The 24118-nt window shown below is 39.1% G+C and overlaps 1 protein-coding gene across 2 annotated transcripts; it reads right to left on the bottom strand.

Annotated features, from left to right (window-relative positions):
* Window positions 1-1422: 1422 nt before the first annotated feature.
* On the bottom strand, window positions 1423-24118 carry arhgap22b (Rho GTPase activating protein 22b). Of its 2 annotated transcripts, XM_077739090.1 has the most exons (10): window positions 23997-24118; window positions 21770-22195; window positions 18215-18414; window positions 11191-11278; window positions 4415-4543; window positions 3465-3805; window positions 3313-3386; window positions 3125-3246; window positions 2131-3049; window positions 1423-2062 (listed from the first exon to the last, which is right to left on the bottom strand). In XM_077739090.1, exons 2-10 carry the CDS (start codon window positions 22173-22175, stop codon window positions 1840-1842), a joined length of 2502 nt encoding a protein of 833 aa, XP_077595216.1. In that variant the 5' UTR covers window positions 22176-22195; window positions 23997-24118; the 3' UTR covers window positions 1423-1839. The 2 variants fall into 2 exon arrangements, with proteins under 2 accessions (XP_077595216.1, XP_077595217.1); XM_077739091.1 differs by lacking the exons at window positions 1423-2062; window positions 2131-3049; window positions 3125-3246; ... (1 more) ...; window positions 3465-3805; window positions 4415-4543 and adding an exon at window positions 9158-9226.

Genomic DNA, 24118 nt, shown 5'->3' with positions numbered 1-24118 from the left:
CCTTCCATTTTTGTACATAATGTAAAGTTGACCTACACACCTGGAAGAGAATCCTTCTATGTATTTTCTTGTTGTTTTCAATGTGCAATACCTTCACTTGGGCAAACTTTGCTCTGTTATTAAACGTTGCCTGAAGGTAATCCAAAAAAGTGTTGGTACTGCTCCATTATCACCCTATTTTTTTATTTTAATTTGAAATCTTTGGCCTTGATGAACAATGACGCTAATAATAATAACAACAATAATCATATCATATGTATGGTGCTGGTTTGGACTTGTTTAAAAATTGACACCAGCCCAAAAAAGCTAAAGAATTCCCAATAAAAAAACAAAAAAACTTTGCCTCTTCAACTCAATACAATGTAAGAACAAAAACTGTGTACTACCAATAAACCAATACACTTTGAACAATGTCAATGTCTTGTTTTTTTCCGTTCTGGGTTCGAATCCAGGACGGTTTACCTTGCGTGGGGCTCCTCCAGGTACTCCGGTTTCCTCCCACATTCCAAAAACTTGCTAAAAAAAAATTGGACAAATTAGATCAACTTGCTTTTAATTGTATTTTCCGCACGTGTCCATCTTTTACAATCATGTATAACTTAATAAATAAAAAGCACCATTGAGGACCCTTAAAAAAACAAACTTTAGCCGTGACGTATCTGTACATAGACTTACTTTCGAGGGAAATACATATTTCTCTTGGTCTGTGTGATAATCGTTGTAAGATGGCCGTTCGTCGTCTTCCTGGACGTTACGTACTGTGCATTAAAAATCCTACAAATGCAGTAGTATCATTGAAATATGGAACAGTCAGAGTATTAAAGCACTTTTCTATCGTTAGGCCCTTTTTGAGTTAACATTTTTCGTTAGCATGCAGTAGCTCAGTCAGCAAATATGATTCGTTCCTAAGAGTTTAGTCAAAGACACAAAATGGAGGACAACGCTGACCAGTGCATTTCCTCTTGAGCTGGCTTGGTCAAACACCATTTTACATTCACTACGAAGAGGACATGATTTTTTCGTTTTTTTGTCGTTCGTTTCTATTGAAAAGCACAAAAATCACGATAAATGGCACCTAAATCGGTCACGAGCACTTAGCGATAAATGCAATTTTACGTCTTTTTTCGTTTTAATTTTAATCAAAAGGACTTCCACAAAGGCACAAGCAGAAATGACCGTGTTTTTTCTCTTCTAGGGGGCAGTGTTGAGCTATTTCTGCGTCAAAGTCAGGTCAGACACACTTTTATCAGACTAGCTATCGAGTACAAGAGTCATTTTCTTCCTTGAATGTCAACAAAATACTTTAAAGCCACTACAGGGATGTTTCCAATTGTTTTTTCTACGTATTTTGTACTCTTTTCTCAAAATGCTAGCATTCTGCCAAAACCCTGACTAATAGGAAAGTAGTCATCGGTCTCAAATGAAGTCTAAACGACGAAACTCACCTTTTCTAAGCTCTACATCTGTAAAATTTAGTTTTTTGTTCGTAGTTTTGGATTCTAAGCCAATGTAGGCAATTCTATACAAAGGGGAGGCTTTGTTGGTCTTTCTTGGCTCAGTCTCCGCCCCCTCTACGAATAGCGGGTTTTCCCGTTTCTGATTTTTCGGGGTTGAGTCATCCTCAACTTTTAAAACAGCAGAGATAGATATTGCATTCATTTATCGTACGTATTTTGCTACAGATTGGTCACGTGGGTCAGTGCTTACCAGTCCTGTTGGCTGTAGTGGGGCTCAAAAACCGGACCCCGTTTCCTTCTCATACTCTGAAATGGCCTCAGGATAACGGTAGGCAACCCTTTTCCAAAGAAAAAAAACAACCAAACCTTCCCTCAGGTCTGCTCAAATGTCACTGGTCCTGGAACTGGTGGTCAAATCTCCCAAAGTGGAAAAGAAATCCTCCATCTCCTTCTCCAAAAGTTTGTTGCGGCCCTCGGCGTCTTCCCGAGCTCTCTCCGAGTTTCCCAGTTTGATCTCTAGCATGCGTTGTCTCTTCTTCTCTTGCTCCATTTCCCGTTCCAAACGCTGTACGTGTGCGCACAGAGCGGCACTGGAGTCCTCTAACCTGCGGGCAAAAGTGCAAAAGCGCCATCACGATCTGGTCAAGTGCCTACGATGGTTGCATCTACTTACTTTTGAATCCTGGCCTCGTAAGTGGACTTCTGTTTCCTGAGTTCTTCCTTGAGGTCCTCTACCATGGCGCCCACGGAAATCCCGGTCCCGTCCTCTTGGTCCAACACCACGACAGACGGTACCCTGGCGACGGTTCCACTCCCATTTCCATTCTCTCCACCACCACACAACTCCATTGCCTCGCCACCATCCCCTTCAGGACCAGGATCCGCCGCCATCCCACCATCCGGACATCGAACCTCCTCCGCCCAGTCCCCTTTGTCCCCAGCAGCCGAGGGATCGCCGCCCCCTGAATCTGGAACGGAGATCTCGCAAGAGGAGGTGGACCAAGGGGTGCTACCCACACTCTGAACACTAGCCGTGCTGGAGGAGGAGGTAACATTGTCGTAGGTGGACAGTCTCTGCGAGGAACCGGTTGAGTCACGGTCTCGTGTTGACCTTTCCCCCGAGGAAGTGCGTCTGTGGCCTCTCAGGGAGGACAATCCGTTCATGAGCCAGTTACCGCTTCCTCCGGCATTAGCTTCCGCCGCCGAGCCGCTCTGTTTTGGTGGTGGTGGCGCCTGAGAACGAGGCGTGAGGGCGGAGCTTTTGAAAGAGTACTTCCACGATGGGGTGCTCTTAGCTTGTTTGCTCGGGCTCAATGCCGCTTCCGCCTTGGCTGGCGAAGACCCCAGTTTTGGGCTAACGGCGGTGGACATTTTGGCTTCAAGTGAGGAGGCACAACTGTTGGCTTCTTGGTCTACATTGGGGGCGGGGCAACTTTGCAGGTCTTCTTCGGAGATCCAGGCGCCGAGACTACGACTAAGGAGCTGGTGCTGCTCCGTTTGGGGAAGCGCCGGGCCTTCGCTGTCCCTCCCTGAGTACAAACACTCGTGTTCCCTGATGAGGACGGTCATGAGGTGCTGGACTAAAGACGTCCCTGGAGAAGACCAAATAGAACACGATTGGCAATGAGAAGAAACAGGTAATGTTCCTTTTTTTATAGATGCTTTACCTTCCATGATGGTGACCGGGTCTTCCAATTTGGGCCGGAGGATATTGGGCCCAAAGACGGTGGCCAGATTCTGTACGCTCATCTTGTTTTCGTTACAGTGAGACTGGACTTCATCGAGGAATCTGGGAACGGACGCTAACGTTAGCGGAGGACTGGCGGACCAGTACCAGTCGCCTCCTAGTACTTACTTGCATATGTACTTGAGAAGATTGTAGTTGGGCAGAGGTAATACGTTGACCTGTTTCCCAATCTCCCCAACGCCCTGTCCAAGTCAATTAAGCAGTACGTAAATATTAAACAGTACTTTGATTTTATCCATTACTTTGATATTAAAATGTACCTCTGCCTCGTCTTTGGCCAAAAGCTGCGCACACGTGAGAAAGTCTTCATATTTGCAGAAAGGAATGACGGGTTCGGGCAACTCTCGCAGATACAACTTCAGTAAAGACGCCACCGTGTGCACATCGGTGTTACTGTCAAAGAGAGGCTTGTCGCCGCAGTCAAAGGCCTCCTGCAGATCCCTGACCAAATTGGCCTGCCCCGGCATTCGAAAGAGACCCTCTTCGTCCAAGCCGCGCTCCCTGATGAAGTCCACGCACTGCTCTACCAGCAGGGGGGCCAGCCGAGGACCAAACTTTTTCTCGTACAGCACCGTGTCCTCTAGACGTTGGCCAAATATCCCTGGAGAAATGTTGAAATATTATAAGAGAGAGTTTAATATCTAAGTAGTGTTTAATATCTAAGTAGTGTTTAATATCTAAGTAGTGTTTAATATCTAAGTAGTGTCTAATATCTAAGTAGTGTCTAATATCTAAGTAGTGTGTAATATCTAAGTAATGTTTAATATCTAAGTAGTGTTCAATATCTAAGTAGTGTTCAATATCTAAGTAGTGTTTAATATCTAAGTAGTGTGTAATATCTAAGTAGTGTTTAATATCTAAGTAGTGTGTAATATCTAAGTAGTGTTTAATATCTAAGTAGTGTTTAATATCTAAGTAGTGTTTAATTTCTAAGTAGTGTTTAATATCTAAGTAGTGTTTAATATCTAAGTAGTGTGTAATATCTAAGTAGTGTTCAATATCTAAGACTCTAAGTAGTGTTTAATGACTAAAAGAGAGCTTAATATTTAAGTACTTTTTAATATCTAAGCGACAGACTTTAATGTAGAAGTACATTTGACCGGCAACCAAATGTCCGGTCACGGAAAATAGGAATCCAATTTTTTCTAAATTACATAAACTGTGCTACTAGCATTTCTGTGTGAATGATGTCTGCCAGTTTTGACCTTACCTCCTCCAAAAGGTGCCCAAATAACCCGGCGTATGGCTTTGACCCATTCGTCCATGTCTGTCTGGGAGTTGGCCATAAGTAGGAAGGATTCATGACTCGTGGGGGTGCGCTCTTTCTCCCCCGTTCCCCCTTGAAAACACAGAAAACAGCTCGGTTAATAAAATTAACGTATCCAATTTCAGACGGCATTGCTCATTATGTTCACAGTCATTTAGCACCAGGCTATTTGGGAATCCAAATATAAATAGTGGAGCCATAAAACTAAACTCCATTGTCACCCAGCTTTGCAAAATCACACCAGCACGACAAACACACAGCTTGTATACTTGAGGAAAAAAAACCTGAGGCACTTTTCTCCCCAGACTAGAACGCAACCCATTGGCAAGGCAGTCACCCAGAAGAAGAAGACTCAAACTTTGCATTGAAATCTTCATCTGGCATCCGTTTCCCTGTTACCTTGGAGATGTTGCTTCTTCAGTACATGAGGTGGCTTGCAGCAGAGTGGACCCATGTTCCGGACTGGTGGTATGGGTCCCTGACTAAGAAGATAAGTACGGCGGGAGTGCGAATGGCTGTTGAGAGCTGGCAGTCAGGCGTGCCTGATGCCAAACGCTGGTGGAATCCATCCCACAAGACCTCTTTTTGAGAAGACTTTCTTCCAACTCCGGTCTTCTCCCTCAGGCCCCTTGGGGGAAAGTAAATCCTGGAGGGGGGGTGTGATGGCTTCTCTCTCACTCTTCCACCCTCCCTCCCTCTCTCTCTTTTTTAAAGAAAACAGCCTTACTATACTATGTTGTTTTTTAAGAAAAAAACCTTGCTATACTATGCCATTTAAAAAAATAGCCTTTATATACTATGTGGTTATTTTTCTCTTCTAGAGAGTCGCTAGAGTGGCAAAGACATTGGGTCAAAATCTGAATTAAGAACAGGTTCAAATTAGGAGTGAGTTTCAATCCTGCACAGAGTACTCATCTTAGTAACCAATGGAGTTGATGTAATGAAGAGAATAAATCTGACTTCTGAGTATCTCCCCCTTCTAGTTGTTGCTGTGGTCCAGTGGCAAAACCATTGGGTCAGAACCTAAGGTGAAACCGGGGTCGAATCAGGAGTGAGTTCCAATCTACCATGTACAATGTTCATTTTCTTTTCCAATGGAGTTAAGGTAATGAAGAGGACAAATATAACATTTGAAACTTTCTTGTGGTCATCATAGGCACAAAAATGCTGTATCTGAATCATTGGTGGTAACAAGTTCAAATCAGGAGTGAGTTCCAATCCAGCACTTAGAGCGTTCGACTTCTTTTCCAAAGGAGTTGAGGTAATAAAGAGGAGAAATCTGACCTGATTTTTTGACCTTCTAGTTGTTGCTGTGGTCCAGTGGCAAAGACAATGGATTGAAAGTCAAGGTGGACACAAGTTCAAATCTGGAGTGAGTTCAAATTCACTACTAACATCTTTTAAATATGTCATTTAAGTAATGGAGGGGAGAAATATAACTTCCAATATTGCATTTCAGAAGTACCTGTGGTCCAGTGGCAAAGACTTTGGGTCAGATCCAGATGTGGAAACAGATTCACATCAGGAGTGAGTTCACTTCCAACCTTTGCAATTCTCAATTTATTTATTGGGTTAATGAAAAGGGTAAATATAACTTCCGATTTCTACATTTCAGGAGTCACTGTGGTCTAGTGGTAAAGACGATGGGTCGGAAGTCAAGGTGGACACACGTTCAAATCAGGGGTGAGTTCAATTCCACTCTTTGCATTTCTCAAATTCTTTGTTGAAGTAAGGAAAAGGATAAATATAACTTCCAAATTGTAAAGTTCACAAGTCACTGTGGCCCAGTGGCAAAGACAATGGGTCAGAAGCCAAGGTGGACACAAGTTCAAATCAGGAGTGGGTTCGATTCCACTCTTTGCAATTCTCAAATTCTTTGTTGTAGTAAGGAAAAGGATAAATATAACTTCCAAATTGTAAAGTTCAGAAGTCACTGTGGTCCAGTGGCAAAGATACTGCTCAGAACTTGAGATGGTGAAGTTCAAACCAGGAGTGGGTTCGAATCCCACACAAAGCTCAGAACTTGAGATGGTGAAGTTCAAATCAAAAGTGGGGTCAAATCCACTAACAGCTCTCAAGTAAAGAGAGTATCAAAAGTGGGGTCAAATCCACTAACAGGGGGAGTGGTAGGGGGAAAGGGTAGAGTCGGAGTGGGTTCAAATCCACTCTCAAACAGAGTGTCATGAGTGGGGTCAAATCCACTAACAGCTCTCAAATAGGGAGAGTGACAGCAGTGGGGTCAAATCCACTAACAGATAGAGTAAGAGGGGGGAGGGGATAGAGTAAGTGGGGGGAGGGGATAGAGTAAGAGGGGGGGGGGGAATAGGGTAGGAGGAGGTAGAGGGGGGAGAGGATAGGGTAGGAGGAGGTAGAGGGGGGAGAGGATAGGGTAGGAGGAGGTAGAGGGGGGAGAGTAAGAGGGGGAGAGGATAGGGTAGGAGGAGGTAGAGTAAGAGGGGGGGGAGGATAGTGTAGGAGGAGGTAGAGGGGGAGAGGATAGGGTAGGAGGAGGTAGAGGAGGAAGAGTAAGAGGGGTGAGGATAGGGTAGGAGGAGGTAGAGGGGATAGAGTAAGAGGGGGAAGAGGATAGGGTAGGAGGAGGCAGAGGAGGGTGAGTAAGAGGGGGGAGAGGATAGGGTAGGAGGAGGTAGAGGGGATAGGGTAGGAGGAGGAAGAGGAGGGAGAGTAAGAGGGAGGAGAGGATAGGGTAGGAGGAGGTAGAGTAAGAGGGGGGAGAGGACATGGTAGGAGGAGGTAGAGGGGATAGTGTAAGAGGGGGGAAAGGATAGGGGGAGGTAGAGTAGGAGAGGGGAGGGTAGGGGGAGGTAGAGTAGGAGAGGGGAGGGTAGGGGGAGGTAGAGTAGGAGAGGGGAGGGTAGGGGGAGGTAGAGTAGGAGAGGGGAGGGGAGGGGGAGGTAGAGTAGGAGAGGGGAGGGGGAGGTAGAGTAGGAGAGGGGAGGGTAGGGGGAGGTAGAGTGGGAGAGGGGAGGGGAGGAAGGTGTATAGTAGTAGAGGGGAGGGTAGGGGGAGGTAGAGTAGGAGAGGGGATGGTAGGGGGAGGTAGAGTAGGAGAGGGGAGGGGAAGGTAGAGAAGGAGAGGGGAGGGGAGGGGAAGTAGCACACGTAAGACAAGTTGGTGAATGGACTGACATACTAAACGAGGGTAAAAGTTTGGGGAATATAAGTATTTCTGTTTTATTTATTTAAATATTCAAGACTAATACACTAATAGTCTACCTCCCCCTCCCCTCTACTACTATACACCTTCCTCCCCTCCCCTCTCCTACTCTACCTCCCCCTACCCTCCCCTCTCCTACTCTACCTCCCCCTACCCTCCCCTCTCCTACTCTACCTCCCCCTACCTTCCCCTCTCCTACTCTACCTCCCCCTACCCTCCCCTCTCCTACTCTACCTCCCCCTACCCTCCCCTCTCCTACTCTACCTCCCCCTACCCTCCCCTCTCCTACTCTACCTCCCCCTACCCTCCCCTCTCCTACACTTCCTCCCCCTACCTCCCCCACTCTCCTACTCTACCTCCCCCTACCCTTTCCCCCCTCTTACACTATCCCCTCTACCTCCTCCTACCGTGTCCTCTCCCCCCTCTTACTCTACCTCCTCCTACCCTATCCTCTCTCTTACTCTCCCTCCTCTGCCTCCTCCTACCCTATCCTCTTCCCCCTCTTACTCTATCCCCTCTACCTCCTCCTACCCTATCCTCTTCCCCCTCTTAGTCTATCCCCTCTACCTCCTCCTACCCTATCCTCACCCTTCTTACTCTTCCTCCTCTACCTCCTCCTACCCTATCCTCTCCTCCTCTACCTCCTCCTACCCTATCCTCCCCCCTCTTACTCTACCTTCTCTACCTCCTCCTACCCTATCCTCTCCCCCTCTTACTCCCCCCCTCTACCTCCTCCTACCCTTTCCTCTCCCCCCTCTACCTCCTCCTACCCTATCCTCTCCCCCCTCTACCTCCTCCTACCCTATCCTCTCCCCCCTCTACCTCCTCCTACCCTATCCCTCCTACCCTATCCCCCACCCCTCTTACTCTCCCTCCTCTACCTCCTCCTACCCTATCCCCCCCCTCTTACTCTATCCCCTCCCCCCTCTTACTCTATCTGTTAGTGGATTTGACCCCACTGCTGTCACTCTCCCTATTTGAGAGCTGTTAGTGGATTTGACCCCACTTGTGACACTCCGTTTGCGAGTGGATTTGAACCCACTCCGACTCTACCCTTTCCCCCTACCACTCCCCCTGTTAGTGGATTTGACCCCACTTTTGATACTCTCTTTACTTGAGAGCTGTTAGTGGATTTGACCCCACTTTTGATTTGAACTTCACCATCTCAAGTTCTGAGCTTTGTGTGGGATTCGAACCCACTCCTGGTTTGAACTTCACCATCTCAAGTTCTGAGCAGTATCTTTGCCACTGGACCACAGTGGCTTCTGAACTTTACAATTTGGAAGTTATATTTATCCTTTTCCTTACGACAACAAAGAATTTGAGATTTGCAAAGAGTGGAATCGAACCCACTCCTGATTTGAACTTGTGTCCACCGTGGCTTCTGACCCATTGTCTTTGCCACTGGACCACAGTGACTTCTGAACTTTACAATTTGGAAGTTATATTTATCCTTTTCCTTACTTCAACAAAGAATTTGAGAAATGCAAAGAGTGGAATTGAACTCACCCCTGATTTGAACTTGTGTCCACCTTGGCTTCTGACCCATTGACTTTGCCACTACACCACAGTGACTTCTGAAATGTAGAAATTGGAGGTTATATTTGACCTTTTCATTACCTCAGTAAACAATGAAAGAATGGCTAAGAGTGGAATTGAACTCAATCCTGATTTGAACTGGTGTCCACCTTTAGTTCTGATCCAATGTCTTTGCCACTAGACCACAGTGACCTCTGAAATTTGGAAATTGGAAGTTATATTTATCCTTTTCATTCACCTCAATAAACTTTGAAAAGCAAAGAGTGGAGTTGAACTCACATCTGATTTGAACTTGTTCCTCCCTAGGTTCTAACCCAATGTCTTTGCCACTGGACCACAGCAACAACTAAAGGTGGAAATAATTCAGAAGTCGGACTTATCCTGTTCATTACCTCAACACTATTGGAAAGGAAGAGCTGGACTTGAACCCACTCCTTATTTGAATCTGTTCCCAATTGAGATTCTAACCCTATGTCTTTCCCACTCGACCACATCAACAAATAGGAGAAAACATGTACAATTTTACAAATTAAAGCCTTGTAATTATACTACTTGTGTCTTAGCTGCTTGCTGTTTTAATGGTTTTATTTGGTGATATTTAATGATCTCATTTGCTTTGTTGATCTGTCTAATCACTCTTGCTACTATGGGAGTTAGTACAGGATGAATAAAGTTATCTTATCCAATGTCATTATTTTATGATGAAATAGCCTTATTTTACTATTTTATTTTTGTACCAGTATATGTACTATATTATGTTGTTTTTTAAAAAAGGTTGTCTTACTATACTGTCTTTTTTTAAAGAAATATGCCTTACTATACTATGTCATTTTTGTAAAGAAAAATGCCTTACTATACTATGTCATTTTTTTAAGTAAAATGCCTTACTATACTATGTCATTTTTTTAAGTAAAACGCCTTACTATACTATGTCATTTTTTTTAAGAAAAACGCCTTACTATACTATGTCATTTTTTTAAGAAAAATGCCTTACTATACTATGTCATTTTTTTAAGAAAAATGCCTTACTATACTATGTCATTTTTTTAAGAAAAATGCCTTACTATACTATGTCATTTTTTTAAGAAAAATGCCTTACTATATTATGTCATTTATTAACAAAAATGCCATACTATACTATGTCATTTTTTTAAGAAAAATGCCTTACTATACTATGTCATTTTTTTTAAGAAAAATGCCTTACTATACTATGTCATTTTTTTAAGAAAAATGCCTTACTATACTATGTCATTTTTTAAGAAAAATGCCTTACTATATACTGTCATTTTTAATGATAAATAGTCTTACAATACTATGTTGTTTTCTAAGAAAGTTATTAGAAATTAAAGTAACTTTGGCCTTGCTGTTCATTTTGTCAATGCACTTAACTCCACACAAAGTCCATTTTCATTCAGACACTTACAAATACTAGACAAACACATTCAAAGACAATAAACGGAGACAAACAAATGACCTCTGCGTGCTTGGGAGAATATGTTCTCCTTCATTGCATCAATCAAAGATCTTATTTTTTTTTATTTACCTTCAGTTTTGGTTTACTCAAGTAAACCAAAAAAAGGGTTTTACCACCACCAAGTGCTTCATGCATAAATAAACAAGACAAAACCACAGACATAAAGCAGATACAGTACATGATCATTCATCCTCGTTAGACCCACAAATCGACCAAAAATTTAACAGATTTACAAGCTAAGATGGCGCCATCATTGAATATTTGACAAATGAATAGCTAGAGTTTCATTAGTTTTGAATGAGGCTGTTGAAACTTTAAGTTTTGGTGGAAATTGACATCCAGCTGCCATGTTGACCGGCCATAAAAGTACTCACAAGACACTCACCAGATGATCGTCCACTTTAAACACAAAGAAAAGTACACATACACATGCAAGAATGGAGAAGTAGACATTTTTTTGGTACTAAAAAACTTAATTTGAACATTAAACGTGGCGAAAACTCCAGTCAAGAAAAAGAGCTGGCTTACCTGGGACAATTTCAAAGAGGTGTCTTCCTGGTTCATCTGGATTTGCTGTCAACTCGTTGACCTGGCAACCCAAAAGGGGGATGCAGCCCTAAAATACACATCAGAAAACAATAAACATTTGTTCATGAACGACATAGTATAGTAAGGCTTTTTTCTCTGAAAAAAAACGACATAGTATTGTATGGCTTTTTTCTCTGAAAAAACGACATACTATAGTAAGGCTTTTTTCTCTGAAAAAACGACATAGTATAGTATGGCTTTTTTCTCTGAAAAAACGACATACTATAGTATGGCTTTTTTCTCTGAAAAAACGACATAGTATAGTAAGGCTTTTTTCTCTGGAAAAACGACATACTATAGTGTGGCTTCTTTCTCTGAAAAAACGACATAGTATAGTAAGGCTTTTTTCTCTGAAAAAACGACATACTATAGTAAGGCTTTTTTTCTTAAAAAAACGACATAGTATAGTAAGGCTTTTTTTTGAAAAAACGACATAGTATAGTAAGGCTTTTTTCTCTGAAAAAACGACATACTATAGTAAGGCTTTTTTCTCTGAAAAAACGACATACTATAGTATGGCTTTTTTCTCTGAAAAAACGACATAGTATAGTAAGGCTTTTTTCTCTGAAAAACGACATAGTATAGTAAGGCTTTTTTCTCTGAAAAAACAACATAGTATAGTATGGCTTTTTTCTCTGAAAAAACGACATAGTATAGTAAGGCTTTTTTCTCTGAAAAAACGACATACTATAGTATGGCTTTTTTCTCTGAAAAACGACATAGTATAGTAAGGCTTTTTTCTCTGAAAAAACGACATAGTATAGTCAGGCTTTTTTCTCTGAAAAAATGACATAGTATAGTGTGGCTTTTTTCTCTGAAAAAACGACATAGTATAGTAAGGCTTTTTTCTCTGAAAAAACGACATACTATAGTATGGCTTTTTTCTCTGAAAAAACGACATAGTATAGTAAGGCTTTTTTCTCTGAAAAAATGACATAGTATAGTATGGCTTTTTTCTCTGAAAAAACGACATAGTATAGTAAGGCTTTTTTCTCTGAAAAAACGACATAGTATAGTAAGGCTTTTTTCTCTGAAAAAACGACATACTATAGTATGGCTTTTTTCTCTGAAAAAACGACATAGTATAGTAAGGCTTTTTTATCTGAAAAAACGACATAGTATAGTAAGGCTTTTTTCTCTGAAAAAACGACATACTATAGTAAGGCTTTTTTCTCTGAAAAAACGACATACTATAGTAAGGCTTTTTTTTCTGAAAAAACGACATACTATAGTATGGCTTTTTTCTCTGAAAAAACGACATACTATAGTATGGCTTTTTTCTCTGAAAAAACGACATAGTATAGTATGGCTTTTTTCTCTGAAAAACGACATAGTATAGTAAGGCTTTTTTCTCTGAAAAAACGACATAGTATTGTATGGCTTTTTTCTCTGAAAAAACGACATAGTATAGTAAGGCTTTTTTCTCTGAAAAAACAACATAGTATAGTATGGCTTTTTTCTCTGAAAAAACGACATACTATAGTATGGCTTTTTTCTCTGAAAAAACGACATACTATAGTAAGGCTTTTTTCTCTGAAAAAACGACATAGCATAGTAAGACTTTTTTTCTTAAAAAAACGACATGGTATAGTAAGGCTTTTTTTCTCTGAAAAAACGACATACTATAGCATGGCTTTTTTCTCTGAAAAAACGACATACTATAGTAAGGCTTTTTTCTCTGAAAAGACGACATAGTATAGTATGGCTTTTCTCTCAGAAAAACGACATAGTATAGTAAGGCTTTTTTCTCTGAAAAAACGACATAGTATAGTATGGCTTTTTCTCTGAAAAAAACGACATACTATAGTATGGCTTTTTTCTCTGAAAAAATGACATACTATAGTATGGCTTTTTTCTCTGAAAAAACGACATAGTATAGTAAGGCTTTTTTCTCTGAAAAAACGACATAATATAGTAAGGCTTTTTTCTCTGAAAAAACGACATAGTATAGTAAGGCTTTTTTCTCTGAAAAAACGACATAGTATAGTAAGGCTTTTTTCTCTGAAAAAACGACATACTATAGTATGGCTTTTTTCTCTGAAAAAAACGACATACTATAGTATGGCTTTTTTCTCTGAAAAAACGACATACTATAGTATGGCTTTTTTCTCTGAAAAAACGACATACTATAGTATGGCTTTTTTCTCTGAAAAAACGACATAGTATAGTATGGCTTTTTTCTCTGAAAAAACGACATACTATAGTAAGGCTTTTTTTTCTGAAAAAACGACATACTATAGTATGGCTTTTTTCTCTGAAAAAACGACATACTATAGTATGGCTTTTTTCTCTGAAAAAACGACATACTATAGTAAGGCTTTTTTTCTCTGAAAAAACGACATACTATAGTATGGCTTTTTTCTCTGAAAAAACGACATAGTATAGTAAGGCTTTTTTTCTCTGAAAAAACGACATAGTATAGTAAGGCTTTTTTTCTCTGAAAAAACGACATACTATAGCATGGCTTTTTTCTCTGAAAAAACGACATACTATAGTAAGGCTTTTTTCTCTGAAAAAACGACATACTATAGTAAGGCTTTTTTCTCTGAAAAGACGACATAGTATAGTATGGCTTTTCTCTCAGAAAAACGACATAGTATAGTAAGGCTTTTTTCTCTGAAAAAACGACATAGTATAGTATGGCTTTTTCTCTGAAAAAAACGACATACTATAGTATGGCTTTTTTCTCTGAAAAAATGACATACTATAGTATGGCTTTTTTCTCTGAAAAAACGACATAGTATAGTAAGGCTTTTTTCTCTGAAAAAACGACATAGTATAGTATGGCTTTTTTCTCTGAAAAAACGACATACTATAGTAAGGCTTTTTTTTCTGAAAAAACGACATACTATAGTATGGCTTTTTTCTCTGAAAAAACGACATACTATAGTATGGCTTTTTTCTCTGAAAAAACGACATAGTATAGTAAGGCTTTTTTCTCTGAAAAACGACATAGTATAGTAAGGCTTTTTTCTCTGAAAAAACGACATAGTATAGTATGGCTTTTTTCTCTGAAAAAACGACATAGTAGTATGGCTTTTTTCTCTGAAAAAACGACATAGTATAGTAAGGCTTTTTTCTCTGAAAAAACGACATACTATAGTAAGGCTTTTTTCTCTAAAAAAACGACATACTATAGTAAGGCTTTTTTCTCAGAAAAAACGACATACTATAGTAAGGCTTTTTTCTCAGAAAAAACGACATAATATAGTAAGGCTTTTTTCTCTGAAAAAACGACATAGTATAGTAAGGCTTTTTTCCCTGAAAAAACGACATAGTATAGTAAGGCTTTTTTCTCTGAAAAAACGACATAGTATAGTGAGGCTTTTTTCTCTGAAAAAACGACATAGTATAGTATGGCTTTTTTCTCTGAAAAAAACGACATATTATAGTAAGGCTTTTTTCTCTGAAAAAACGACATAGTATAGTAAGGCTTTTTTCTCTGAAAAAACGACATAGTATAGTGAGGCTTTTTTCTCTGAAAAAAAGACATACTATAGTAAGGCTTTTTTCTCTGAAAAAACGACATAATATAGTAAGGCTTTTTTTCTCTGAAAAAACGACATAGTATAGTAAGGCTTTTTTTCTCTGAAAAAACGACATAGTATAGTATGGCTTTTTTCTCTGAAAAAACGACATAGTATAGTATGGCTTTTTTCTCTGAAAAAACGACATACTATAGTAAGGCTTTTCTCTCTAAAAAAACGACATACTATAGTAAGGCTTTTTTCTCTGAAAAAACGACATAGTATAGTAAAGCTTTTTTCTCTGAAAAAACGACATACTATAGTAAGGCTTTTTTCTCTGAAAAAACGACATAGTATACTAAAGCTTTTTTCTCTGAAAAAACGACATACTATAGTAAGGCTTTTTTCTCTGAAAAAACGACATAGCATAGTAAGACTTTTTTTCTTAAAAAAACGACATGGTATAGTAAGGCTTTTTTTTTTTTAAAAAAAACGACAGGGTATAGTAAGGCTTTTTTTTCTTAAAAAACGACATAGTATAGTAAGGCTTTTTTCTCTGAAAAAACGACATAGTATAGTAAGGCTTTTTTCTTAAAAAACGACATAGTATAGTATGGCTTTTTTCTCTGAAAAAACGACATAGTATAGTAAGGCTTTTTTCTCTGAAAAAACGACATACTATAGTAAGGCTTTTTTCTCTGAAAAAACGACATAGTATAGTAAGGCTTTTTTTCTTAAAAAACGACATAGTATAGTAAGGCTTTTTTTCTTAAAAAACGACATAGTATAGTAAGGCTTTTTTTTCTTAAAAAACGACATAGTATAGTAAGGCTTTTTTCTTAAAAAACGACATAGTATAGTATGGCTTTTTTCTCTGAAAAAACGACATAGTATAGTAAGGCTTTTTTCTCTGAAAAAACGACATACTATAGTAAGGCTTTTTTCTCAGAAAAATTGACATACTATAGTAAGGCTTTTTTTCTCTGAAAAAACGACATACTATAGTAAGGCTTTTTTCTCTGAAAAAACGACATACTATAGTAAGGCTTTTTTTTCTTAAAAAACGACATAGTATAGTAAGGCTTTTTTTTCTTAAAAAACGACATAGTATAGTAAGGCTTTTTTCTTAAAAAACGACATAGTATAGTAAGGCTTTTTTCTCTGAAAAAACGACATACTATAGTAAGGCTTTTTTCTCTGAAAAAACGACATAGTATAGTAAGGCTTTTTTCTCTGAAAAAACGACATACTATAGTAAGGCTTTTTTCTCTGAAAAAACGACATACTATAGTAAGGCTTTTTTCTCAGAAAAATTGACATACTATAGTAAGGCTTTTTTCTCTGAAAAAACGACATACTATAGTAAGGCTTTTTTCTCTGAAAAAACGACATACTATAGTAAGGATTTTTTCTCTGAAAAAACGACATACTATAGTAAGGCTTTTTTCTTAAAAAAACGACATACTATAGTAAGGCTTTTTTCTTAAAAAAACGACATACTATAGTAAGGCTTTTTTCTCTGAAAAAACGACATACTATAGTAAGGCTTTTTTTCCGCCTAAAATAACAACCATGTGTAGTAAGGCTTAATTTCTTAACAAAACGATGGAGCCAAACGTCTCCAGTTAGTGGCGTTAATCCGCCATGGCCGCCGCCACGTGGCATCCTTTCGTCAAACGGGTCGCTGGCCAACATTAGTAGCCATGGCAACAAATGGAAGCGTGAGGGGAACTGCAGCCTTGGAGGTTTTGTCCCTGGTGGCTTCTCGTATGCTCCAAACAACGTGGATGATGAATGATTTAAAACGGGCGGCACGTAACCTGAGATGAGATCATGGCGTCCATTCGCCAGAGACATCATTGGAGATAGCAAAAGGATCCCATTTGGTACTTGGGACAAAAACCGGTGGCCGGTGAAAATATTCTCTTCCCCAGAAGCTGTTTTAAAATCAATCAAATAAAGCCTTTCCAGAGCTCAGTTACCATGACGACGGAGACAGAAGAGTGGACACACCCATCTTAATCGGGTTTGTCTAGAAATGACTGCCGTTATTCTCTCTGAACAGAATCCATTGAATTCTCACTTTCATGCCAAAAGTATGTTTTTTTAAGCAAATGACACACTGATAACATTGAAATGCTAATAAAAATGAATGGAAATGGTAACTGCTAAAGGGGCAGAAAACACATTATAGGCTACAATTAATCAAAAAGCCTTACTATACTATGTCGTTTTTGAAGAGAAAAAGCCTTACTATACTATGTCGTTTTTTCAGAGAAAAAAGCCTTACTATAGTATGTCGTTTTTTCAGAGAAAAAAGCCTTACTATAGTATGTCGTTTTTTCAGAGAAAAAAGCCTTACTATACTATGTCGTTTTCTCAGAGAAAAAAGCCATACTATACTATGTCGTTTTTTCAGAGAAAAAAGCCATACTATACTATGTCGTTTTTTCAGAGAAAAAAGCCTTACTATACTATGTCGTTTTTTTCAGAGAAAAAAGCCATACTATACTATGTCGTTTTTTCAGAGAAAAAAGCCTTACTATACTATGTCGTTTTTTCAGAGAAAAAAGCCTTACTATAGTATGTCGTTTTTTCAGAGAAAAAAGCCTTACTATAGTATGTCGTTTTTAAGCCAAAAAGCATTACTATACATGGTCGTTTTTAAAATAAAATACCTTTACCATACATGGTCTTTTTCTATTTTTGTCAATAGTCCACTTTCAAATATCCCATCGATTAGCATATGCGAGACAATGAAAGACACGTCCTCACACATCCTGTCTCTCGCATGTGTGTCCTCATTTCCTGGAGTACACGTCGCCCCCCTCCCATTTACGTCTCCAACCAATGCATCAGGGTTAGCCAATCGATAGCGCCGGGACGAGTATTGACGACCTTTTTGATTAAAGGCAGTCTAGTCTCATGGTCATTCGCTCCACGTTTTTTTGCCGAAAAGGTCCAGGGACAGGACACACCGCCACAGATGGCCGTTATTCGATAAATAAGACAAAAAAAAATCAATAAAAGTGTCAAGGTTTCAGTCAGGAAGTGATGATGATGATTGGGTTTCATGAAGATGATTTTGGGATGACATCACCCTTTTAAAAAGGGATACGCCCATTCCATTACTTGTAAGTGGTTGGTAAAGGTGTCTTCAATGGGGAAGGGAATTCCGTCAATTAGGCATTTTACGTATATTAAATAAAATATTTGAAGGGTGGACGCACTAATGGAAGGGAGAAGACGAACTGCTGTCTTGTAGCGGAGACTTCCGGATAAACAATTAGTCTCCGGCCATTATCGTAGTGTTAAATCTTGTTCATTATTTAGTGGCGGTTGGTCATTTTATCGAAGCATTTATTGGAAAATTTTCCGTTTTTGGCATAGTAAACAATTCATATCGTCAAATTAAGGACAAAACAGTGTTAAAAATAAAATGGAAATAAAATACATGGCTAGATGCAATAAATATGATTTTTTGGGGGGGTATTTACCTGTGGTTTGGTTTCTTCTTCATCCTTGTAGAAGTCGAGCTGCTCCGCCCTGAGGACGAACCACCTGAGTTGCCAATTCTTCATGATGCTGCGCTGTTTTTTGAGCCAGCCAGCCTTCAGCGCACCCTCCTGAAGGCTTGGCGAAGCTGGCTGGCATGATCCCCGAGTCATTTCGCCCATCACCATGCTCTTGGACCTGGCTGTAAACCACAAAAAGTCATTTTTTAATGCACTAAAATCTAATCAAATCACCTACAATCCATTTTTCATGTAAAATATGCTGTAAAACACACAAAAAAACATAAGAGTGGACAAAATACACAACTATTCCAAAAGTACTACCTTATTTTCCCCCCAAAAAATACATTACCATTAGCTTAGCACCTCCTGAATCCAGACAAGTCAATAATTGAGTTGACAAAAGCATCACCAGTCCATTAACCCTATTGGCCTGGTGCCATATTTTTTCTCCTATTCATCCTATAGCTATATCTTTCATTTTTTTTGTATGGCGTCCATTACTCGGGTAACACACACACACACACGATTCCGGCCCGGGGGTAAAATACTTCGAGATGAGATACCGAAATGCGGCAAGGAAAATAACGCGGATAATATTGCGAGTCGCTAATAGGCTACACGCGCAATACACCCACATGTGTTTCTATAGCCTGGGGTGATAGGATTGTAAAGCCCCCTCCCTTAACCTACCTTGCATTGGGAGGGACTTATTGTCTCGATACAAACTAAGAAAAAAAGCAAACAGCTTTAGAGGGCGATAATAGGACCTCGTGGGACTGACTCAATCATTACGAAGAAATGTGTGAAACCCGAGCTCAGTCGGTTCAAACCAAAGGGACCGCTACAAGATCTTTGGCTCAATGTGACATTGAGCTTTTTCACCATCTTTCTTATCTAGAAATGAAAGGCCTTTTAAAAAATATATTTACATGGCAACGTGCTCGTAACATCACATAAACAAATTTAAATGAACTTGGATTACGATGCAGACACAAAAAAATAAATTTCATCTAACCTTTACATTAAACTTAATTCTAATTTAGCCAACAAGCTCCACCATTCACACTGACTAACATTGAACAAAAAAATCACTTAAAAATGCAAAGCCCCGCCCAGTGCTCGTATATAAAAATGTGTCTCGTATCTCAAGATAAATATTTGCCCAAAAATGTACTCGTATCTCAAATTAAAAAGTACCACTGTATATTAATTTACCATACACAAGAAGGAACTCAAGGTACGGTGCGCTAACAGGCTACGCAATTTAACAATCCTGAATAATTGATCAAATTCAACAGCACAGACAGTCTCAAAATCTCAAAATAGGACCAGAAAATGTGCAAAATCAATTATGTTTTATTGTCCTCTTATCTATCTATTTATTTAACATACTTTGCCAAGAGAAGGATATTTTATTCACGCCGACTCTACTGATATCAAATAAAGTATTGGTCCTTCGAGCCAGATGACAAATTACAAATCAGTCCACATGGTTTTGACCTCGTCCCCAAGGTGGGAAGCATTTGATGCGTTCCAACTGTCTGTAACCGACGGCCACCCGTTTGAAATACAGCCGCTTGAACATCACCCGTGTTTTTACGACGAAATTATACTCGCAGTCGCATGCTATTAAATCAAATCAATGAATAAATATGTGGTTTCGGTTTGGAGCTAAAAATCCACAGTACAAGGTCATCCTTCTTTATCACCAAGCTGTTTTTTAACCATTTATCTTGTGCAAAAAAACTGAAAAATTCCATACAGTAAGGACTAATCTGGATTCGAACCCAAGAACCCAAACCTGCGAGCCCAAACGCACTAAACACTAACACACTGCGTCGCAAAAAAATTAAATTACATTTCAAACATGAGGAATAGATCAATGAAATATTTGTATTTAGCTTTTAGATGTGCCAATTTTATCCTTTGGCTCAATAGCTAATATAAATAGTATTTTCCTTCCTCTTGTTATTCTTGCCAATTTTAACATAAAAAAGCTCCACTGTTTAACACATAAAATGTGTGTGATTCACACTTGAGTCATTCGTTTTTTGTGGGTCTAAAAATCATATTTTAGGGGGGGGCGGGGCATCAAAAGCATAAACTTAATCATTTCCAGGAGTTGGTTTTTGAACTTGCATGCATTAAAATAGCCATAAAATGATATTTTTTGAGCTTGAAAGTACATTTTTTTTGTAAAAACTTTTTTTTTTAATACCCCGAATTTTTTTATGCATACTATGCGTTTCTATGATATTTTATGTCGAGTTCCCGTGGGTCCTCTCAAGCATAAGTAAGACAAGATCAGGCGGCAGCCATCCAAAAATTGATCTGAGTCAACATAAATGGATGAGATGCCTTACTTACTTTTTCCAATTGCCTGTCCTTCTCAAAAAGGATTTCCATTGGATGATACATTAATTAATCAGGTTTGAAGGTTAATAAATACTCATAGAAAGTCTAATCTATCATTAACATGATAGCAATTCTGATGTCCGGCTATTACAATTAATCAAATAATTGAATAAAATGGCAAATTATAGTATTCAGGACAATTAGCGGGGATTGAACCGCCGACCTAAGAACTGCGAGTCGGATGTTTTAACCACACATTTGCGTATGAGTTGAAAAAAATACCATTAGATATTAATTTAGATACCAATACAGTCAGTAGACAGAAAAAAATGGTCATCTGTTAACATAAGGTGACAAAAATAATACTTTTCCGACAGTAGTTTTTTCCGGGTGACTCAAGAACAACATGCTTCTGATACATCAACTCCAGATAATATTTTTAAATGTACTCTACGCAGTCTAACTTCCTTTTAGAGCGCTCATAAATGCAGTTTAGAGTATTTTTACTATGTCGGATAGGTAGCATCAAGATATACATTTGCTTCAAATTTTGGGGAATTGGTCAAAAATCATGACATTTTTAAGAAGAACGGTTTTGGCTGAATATGATTGACGATTTTAAGATCTACAAATCCATCATATAAGATGCCTAGGACAGTATTAGAGAAAAGAAAATGGATATTTTGCAAGAAACCAATCAATTGTTGAAGTATCGCATTTGTATTGGAAAATCTGCAAAAATCAGATGATCGGGTCAAGACATTTTTGCATTTCCATCAAAAAATTGTCACAACAGACTACTATTAATCTTGAATTTTTTGACTGACATTATCCTCAGCTATAATCTTCCAAAACCCACCTCAATCCTTCTAAGGTATCAATTCCTAAAACCCACATACACACTTCTATTGTCTACTAATATATGCAAATGTACATTGAGCAATTACACGCATCTCCACCAGAGGATTTCCGCCATCTATTCATTACATCTTAATCACCGCCAGATGAATAATTGCATGGAGGACGTAACCAAACAAGGACACGTGGACTCCAACACACACACAAACGCTTATTAACGCATCATTTTACGACAACCAGCTGATGAGGAAAATCCATTGGAAGTAATAAAATGAGGATGCTTTAAAGTAAATGGTAAAAAAAAAAGCCAAAGTGACTTACCGCGTCTGGTCTGTCTGATCTTAGGACTCAGCATGGTGGTCATGGCTTGTCGGCGTTTGTCATATTGCTGTTGTAGAACCGAGCACCCCGCCCTTGCCTGCCTGCCGGCCTGCCCGCGCCAACCCGTCCGCCGCCTCAGCCTCCTCGCTCTGACCTTCTGCAGTGCGGCCGCCAGCTGGGGGTTGGGAACACAAGGGGAGGAGAACGCCATGAGGAGAAAAAGAGGAGGGACTAGATGGGAGGAACTACACTCGCCACCGCCGTCGTTGACGCTACTCACCCCGCCCCCTTTCTGTGCACGTACACGCCCAGTGGCCTCCAAGCTTCCCCGCTGCATTATGCATGGTGGTACATCCGCCTCATGGGATGGAGAGTTTGGGAATCCACATGATACACCTGAATGCATCCCGACTTGAGGTATTTTTCCTGAAAGTCAAAGAATACAAAATTAAGAGGGAAAAAAAATGTTTAAAGTTGGATTCATCCCGTATTCGGGAAATTTTGTTGTCACAGTAGCAAGAGGGTGAGAATACAGACACAGAAAAAGACATTTTGGACATAAATAGATAGGTAATAAGTAAGTTAATAAATAAATACATGAATAAATAGATGCACACATATATACATATATACATAAGCACATACATACACAGACATACATAATCATATATACATATACAGACATAAATAAACACATATATACATACACATACATAAGCATATATACACATACAGACATACATAAGCACATATATACATACAGATATACATAAACACATATACATAGATATACATAAGCACATATATACATACAGATATACATAAGCACATTGATAGGTATCCAACACATATATACATAAGCACATATAGCAGACATATACATAAGCACATATATACATACACAGATAGCTGTAGGTTCTTAAAAAGCCCATTTCACTGTGAAAAGTCAAAAAATAATTTAACATTTGCAATGTGACGATGGTGGTGGTTACTATTGGATATAATGACAGGTACTTTTTCTCACGGGATGTCTATTTTAGACTTTCAAATGGCTTGCCTTGTGTTGTTTTAGGCGCAGCTGTGCCACAGCAGCGGCGGCGGTGGCGGCCGTCTTCCGCCGACTGGATAATAGCCATAAGTCCTGTACGCCAATTGAATCAGAGCGGTCGCAGCTGCTCTTATTACAGAGCGGAGAGGGAGTCGTGGAGAGGCTTGGTTGGGTGGGGGGGACATGGGGGACGCATTGTGGGGGTGTGAGTCTGCCTATGGGCCGTACTGTGACATCCATGCATGCACACACAAAAGCCAAAAAGCAGCTGAAAAGAAGATTGGCAAGCTAAGATGGCTGCTAACCATATTAGTACCTTTATATTTTTTTACCTACTTAACTTATTTATTATTATTATCTTCATTATTATTATCATCATCAACATTCTTAAGCTATTATTATTATTATTGTCATTATTGTGATTACTGTTATTATTGCTATGCTTGTTATTGTATTCTTATTGGTATTGTCATTATTATTATTATTGTCATTATTGTGATTACTGTTATTATTGCTATGCTTGTTATTGTATTCTTATTCTTATTTGTATTGTTATTTTAATAATAATTCTCATTTATGACTTACTATTTGTAGAATATTTCTATAATTTACTATTATTTTTTCTTTGTTGTTGTTATTTGTACACTTTATGGTGAACTTGTATCATGACAATAAATGTATTTAATTCAATTAATTTCAATACAATTGAAATCGACTAGCTGGGGGAAAATGAGTAAAAAGTGCTGTGCCAAATAAATGAGGGAAAATAGAAGAGGAAAAACAACATAAAGGGCTTTCAGTGGCAATCTGTGGGTTTGCGGGTGTCACCACTCCATCCGGGTGGGGTGTGGTGCTGAAACTTGTTTGTGTTTTTAGCACCACCCAATTCACGCTTGTTTTTATTTCCAGTGGAAACATTGGGACAAAACATGCAAATGGAAACGCTTTAAGAGCAGTTTTTTCCAAAGGAATTGCATCTTTTTACTTCACAAAGTTGAAGGGGATTCCGACTGTCAAAAAGCCAAATACCTTCAGTGATTTGGGCTCTTGAAATATTGAAATTGTAAGATTGTTTAAAATTTCATGGTGTTGGGGAGTGGCCATGTTAAAACAGGACAGTGGGCGACCGCGGCTGTGGGGGGTGCTGGGGTTCTGTTGAAGGTGTGACTGTTGACTTACCATTATTTATGGATGGGATGGAGCTTTTTCAGTCACCATGTGATGTCAACGGAAGTACTGCCAATGTTGAGATTGGCTGATCGCATCGTATCCAACGACTGGCTGGAAACCTGCCAATCAAT

This window comes from Stigmatopora nigra, chromosome 18 (assembly GCF_051989575.1).
Source record: "Stigmatopora nigra isolate UIUO_SnigA chromosome 18, RoL_Snig_1.1, whole genome shotgun sequence".
NCBI classification, from domain to species: Eukaryota; Metazoa; Chordata; class Actinopteri; order Syngnathiformes; family Syngnathidae; genus Stigmatopora; species Stigmatopora nigra.
This window is presented reverse-complemented; position numbering and strand designations above follow the sequence as displayed.

Excerpts from the sequence above, each read along its gene's own strand:
- arhgap22b (XM_077739090.1), bottom strand. The coding sequence starts at position 22,175 with ATGCATTCAGGTGTATCATGTGGATTCCCAAACTCTCCATCCCATGAG. Across the intron at positions 3,247-3,312 it reads CTTCTCAAGTACATATGCAA|ATTCCTCGATGAAGTCCAGT; the intron begins GTAAGTACTAGG and ends GTCCGTTCCCAG. Across the intron at positions 3,050-3,124 it reads CCCGGTCACCATCATGGAAG|GGACGTCTTTAGTCCAGCAC; the intron begins GTAAAGCATCTA and ends GGTCTTCTCCAG.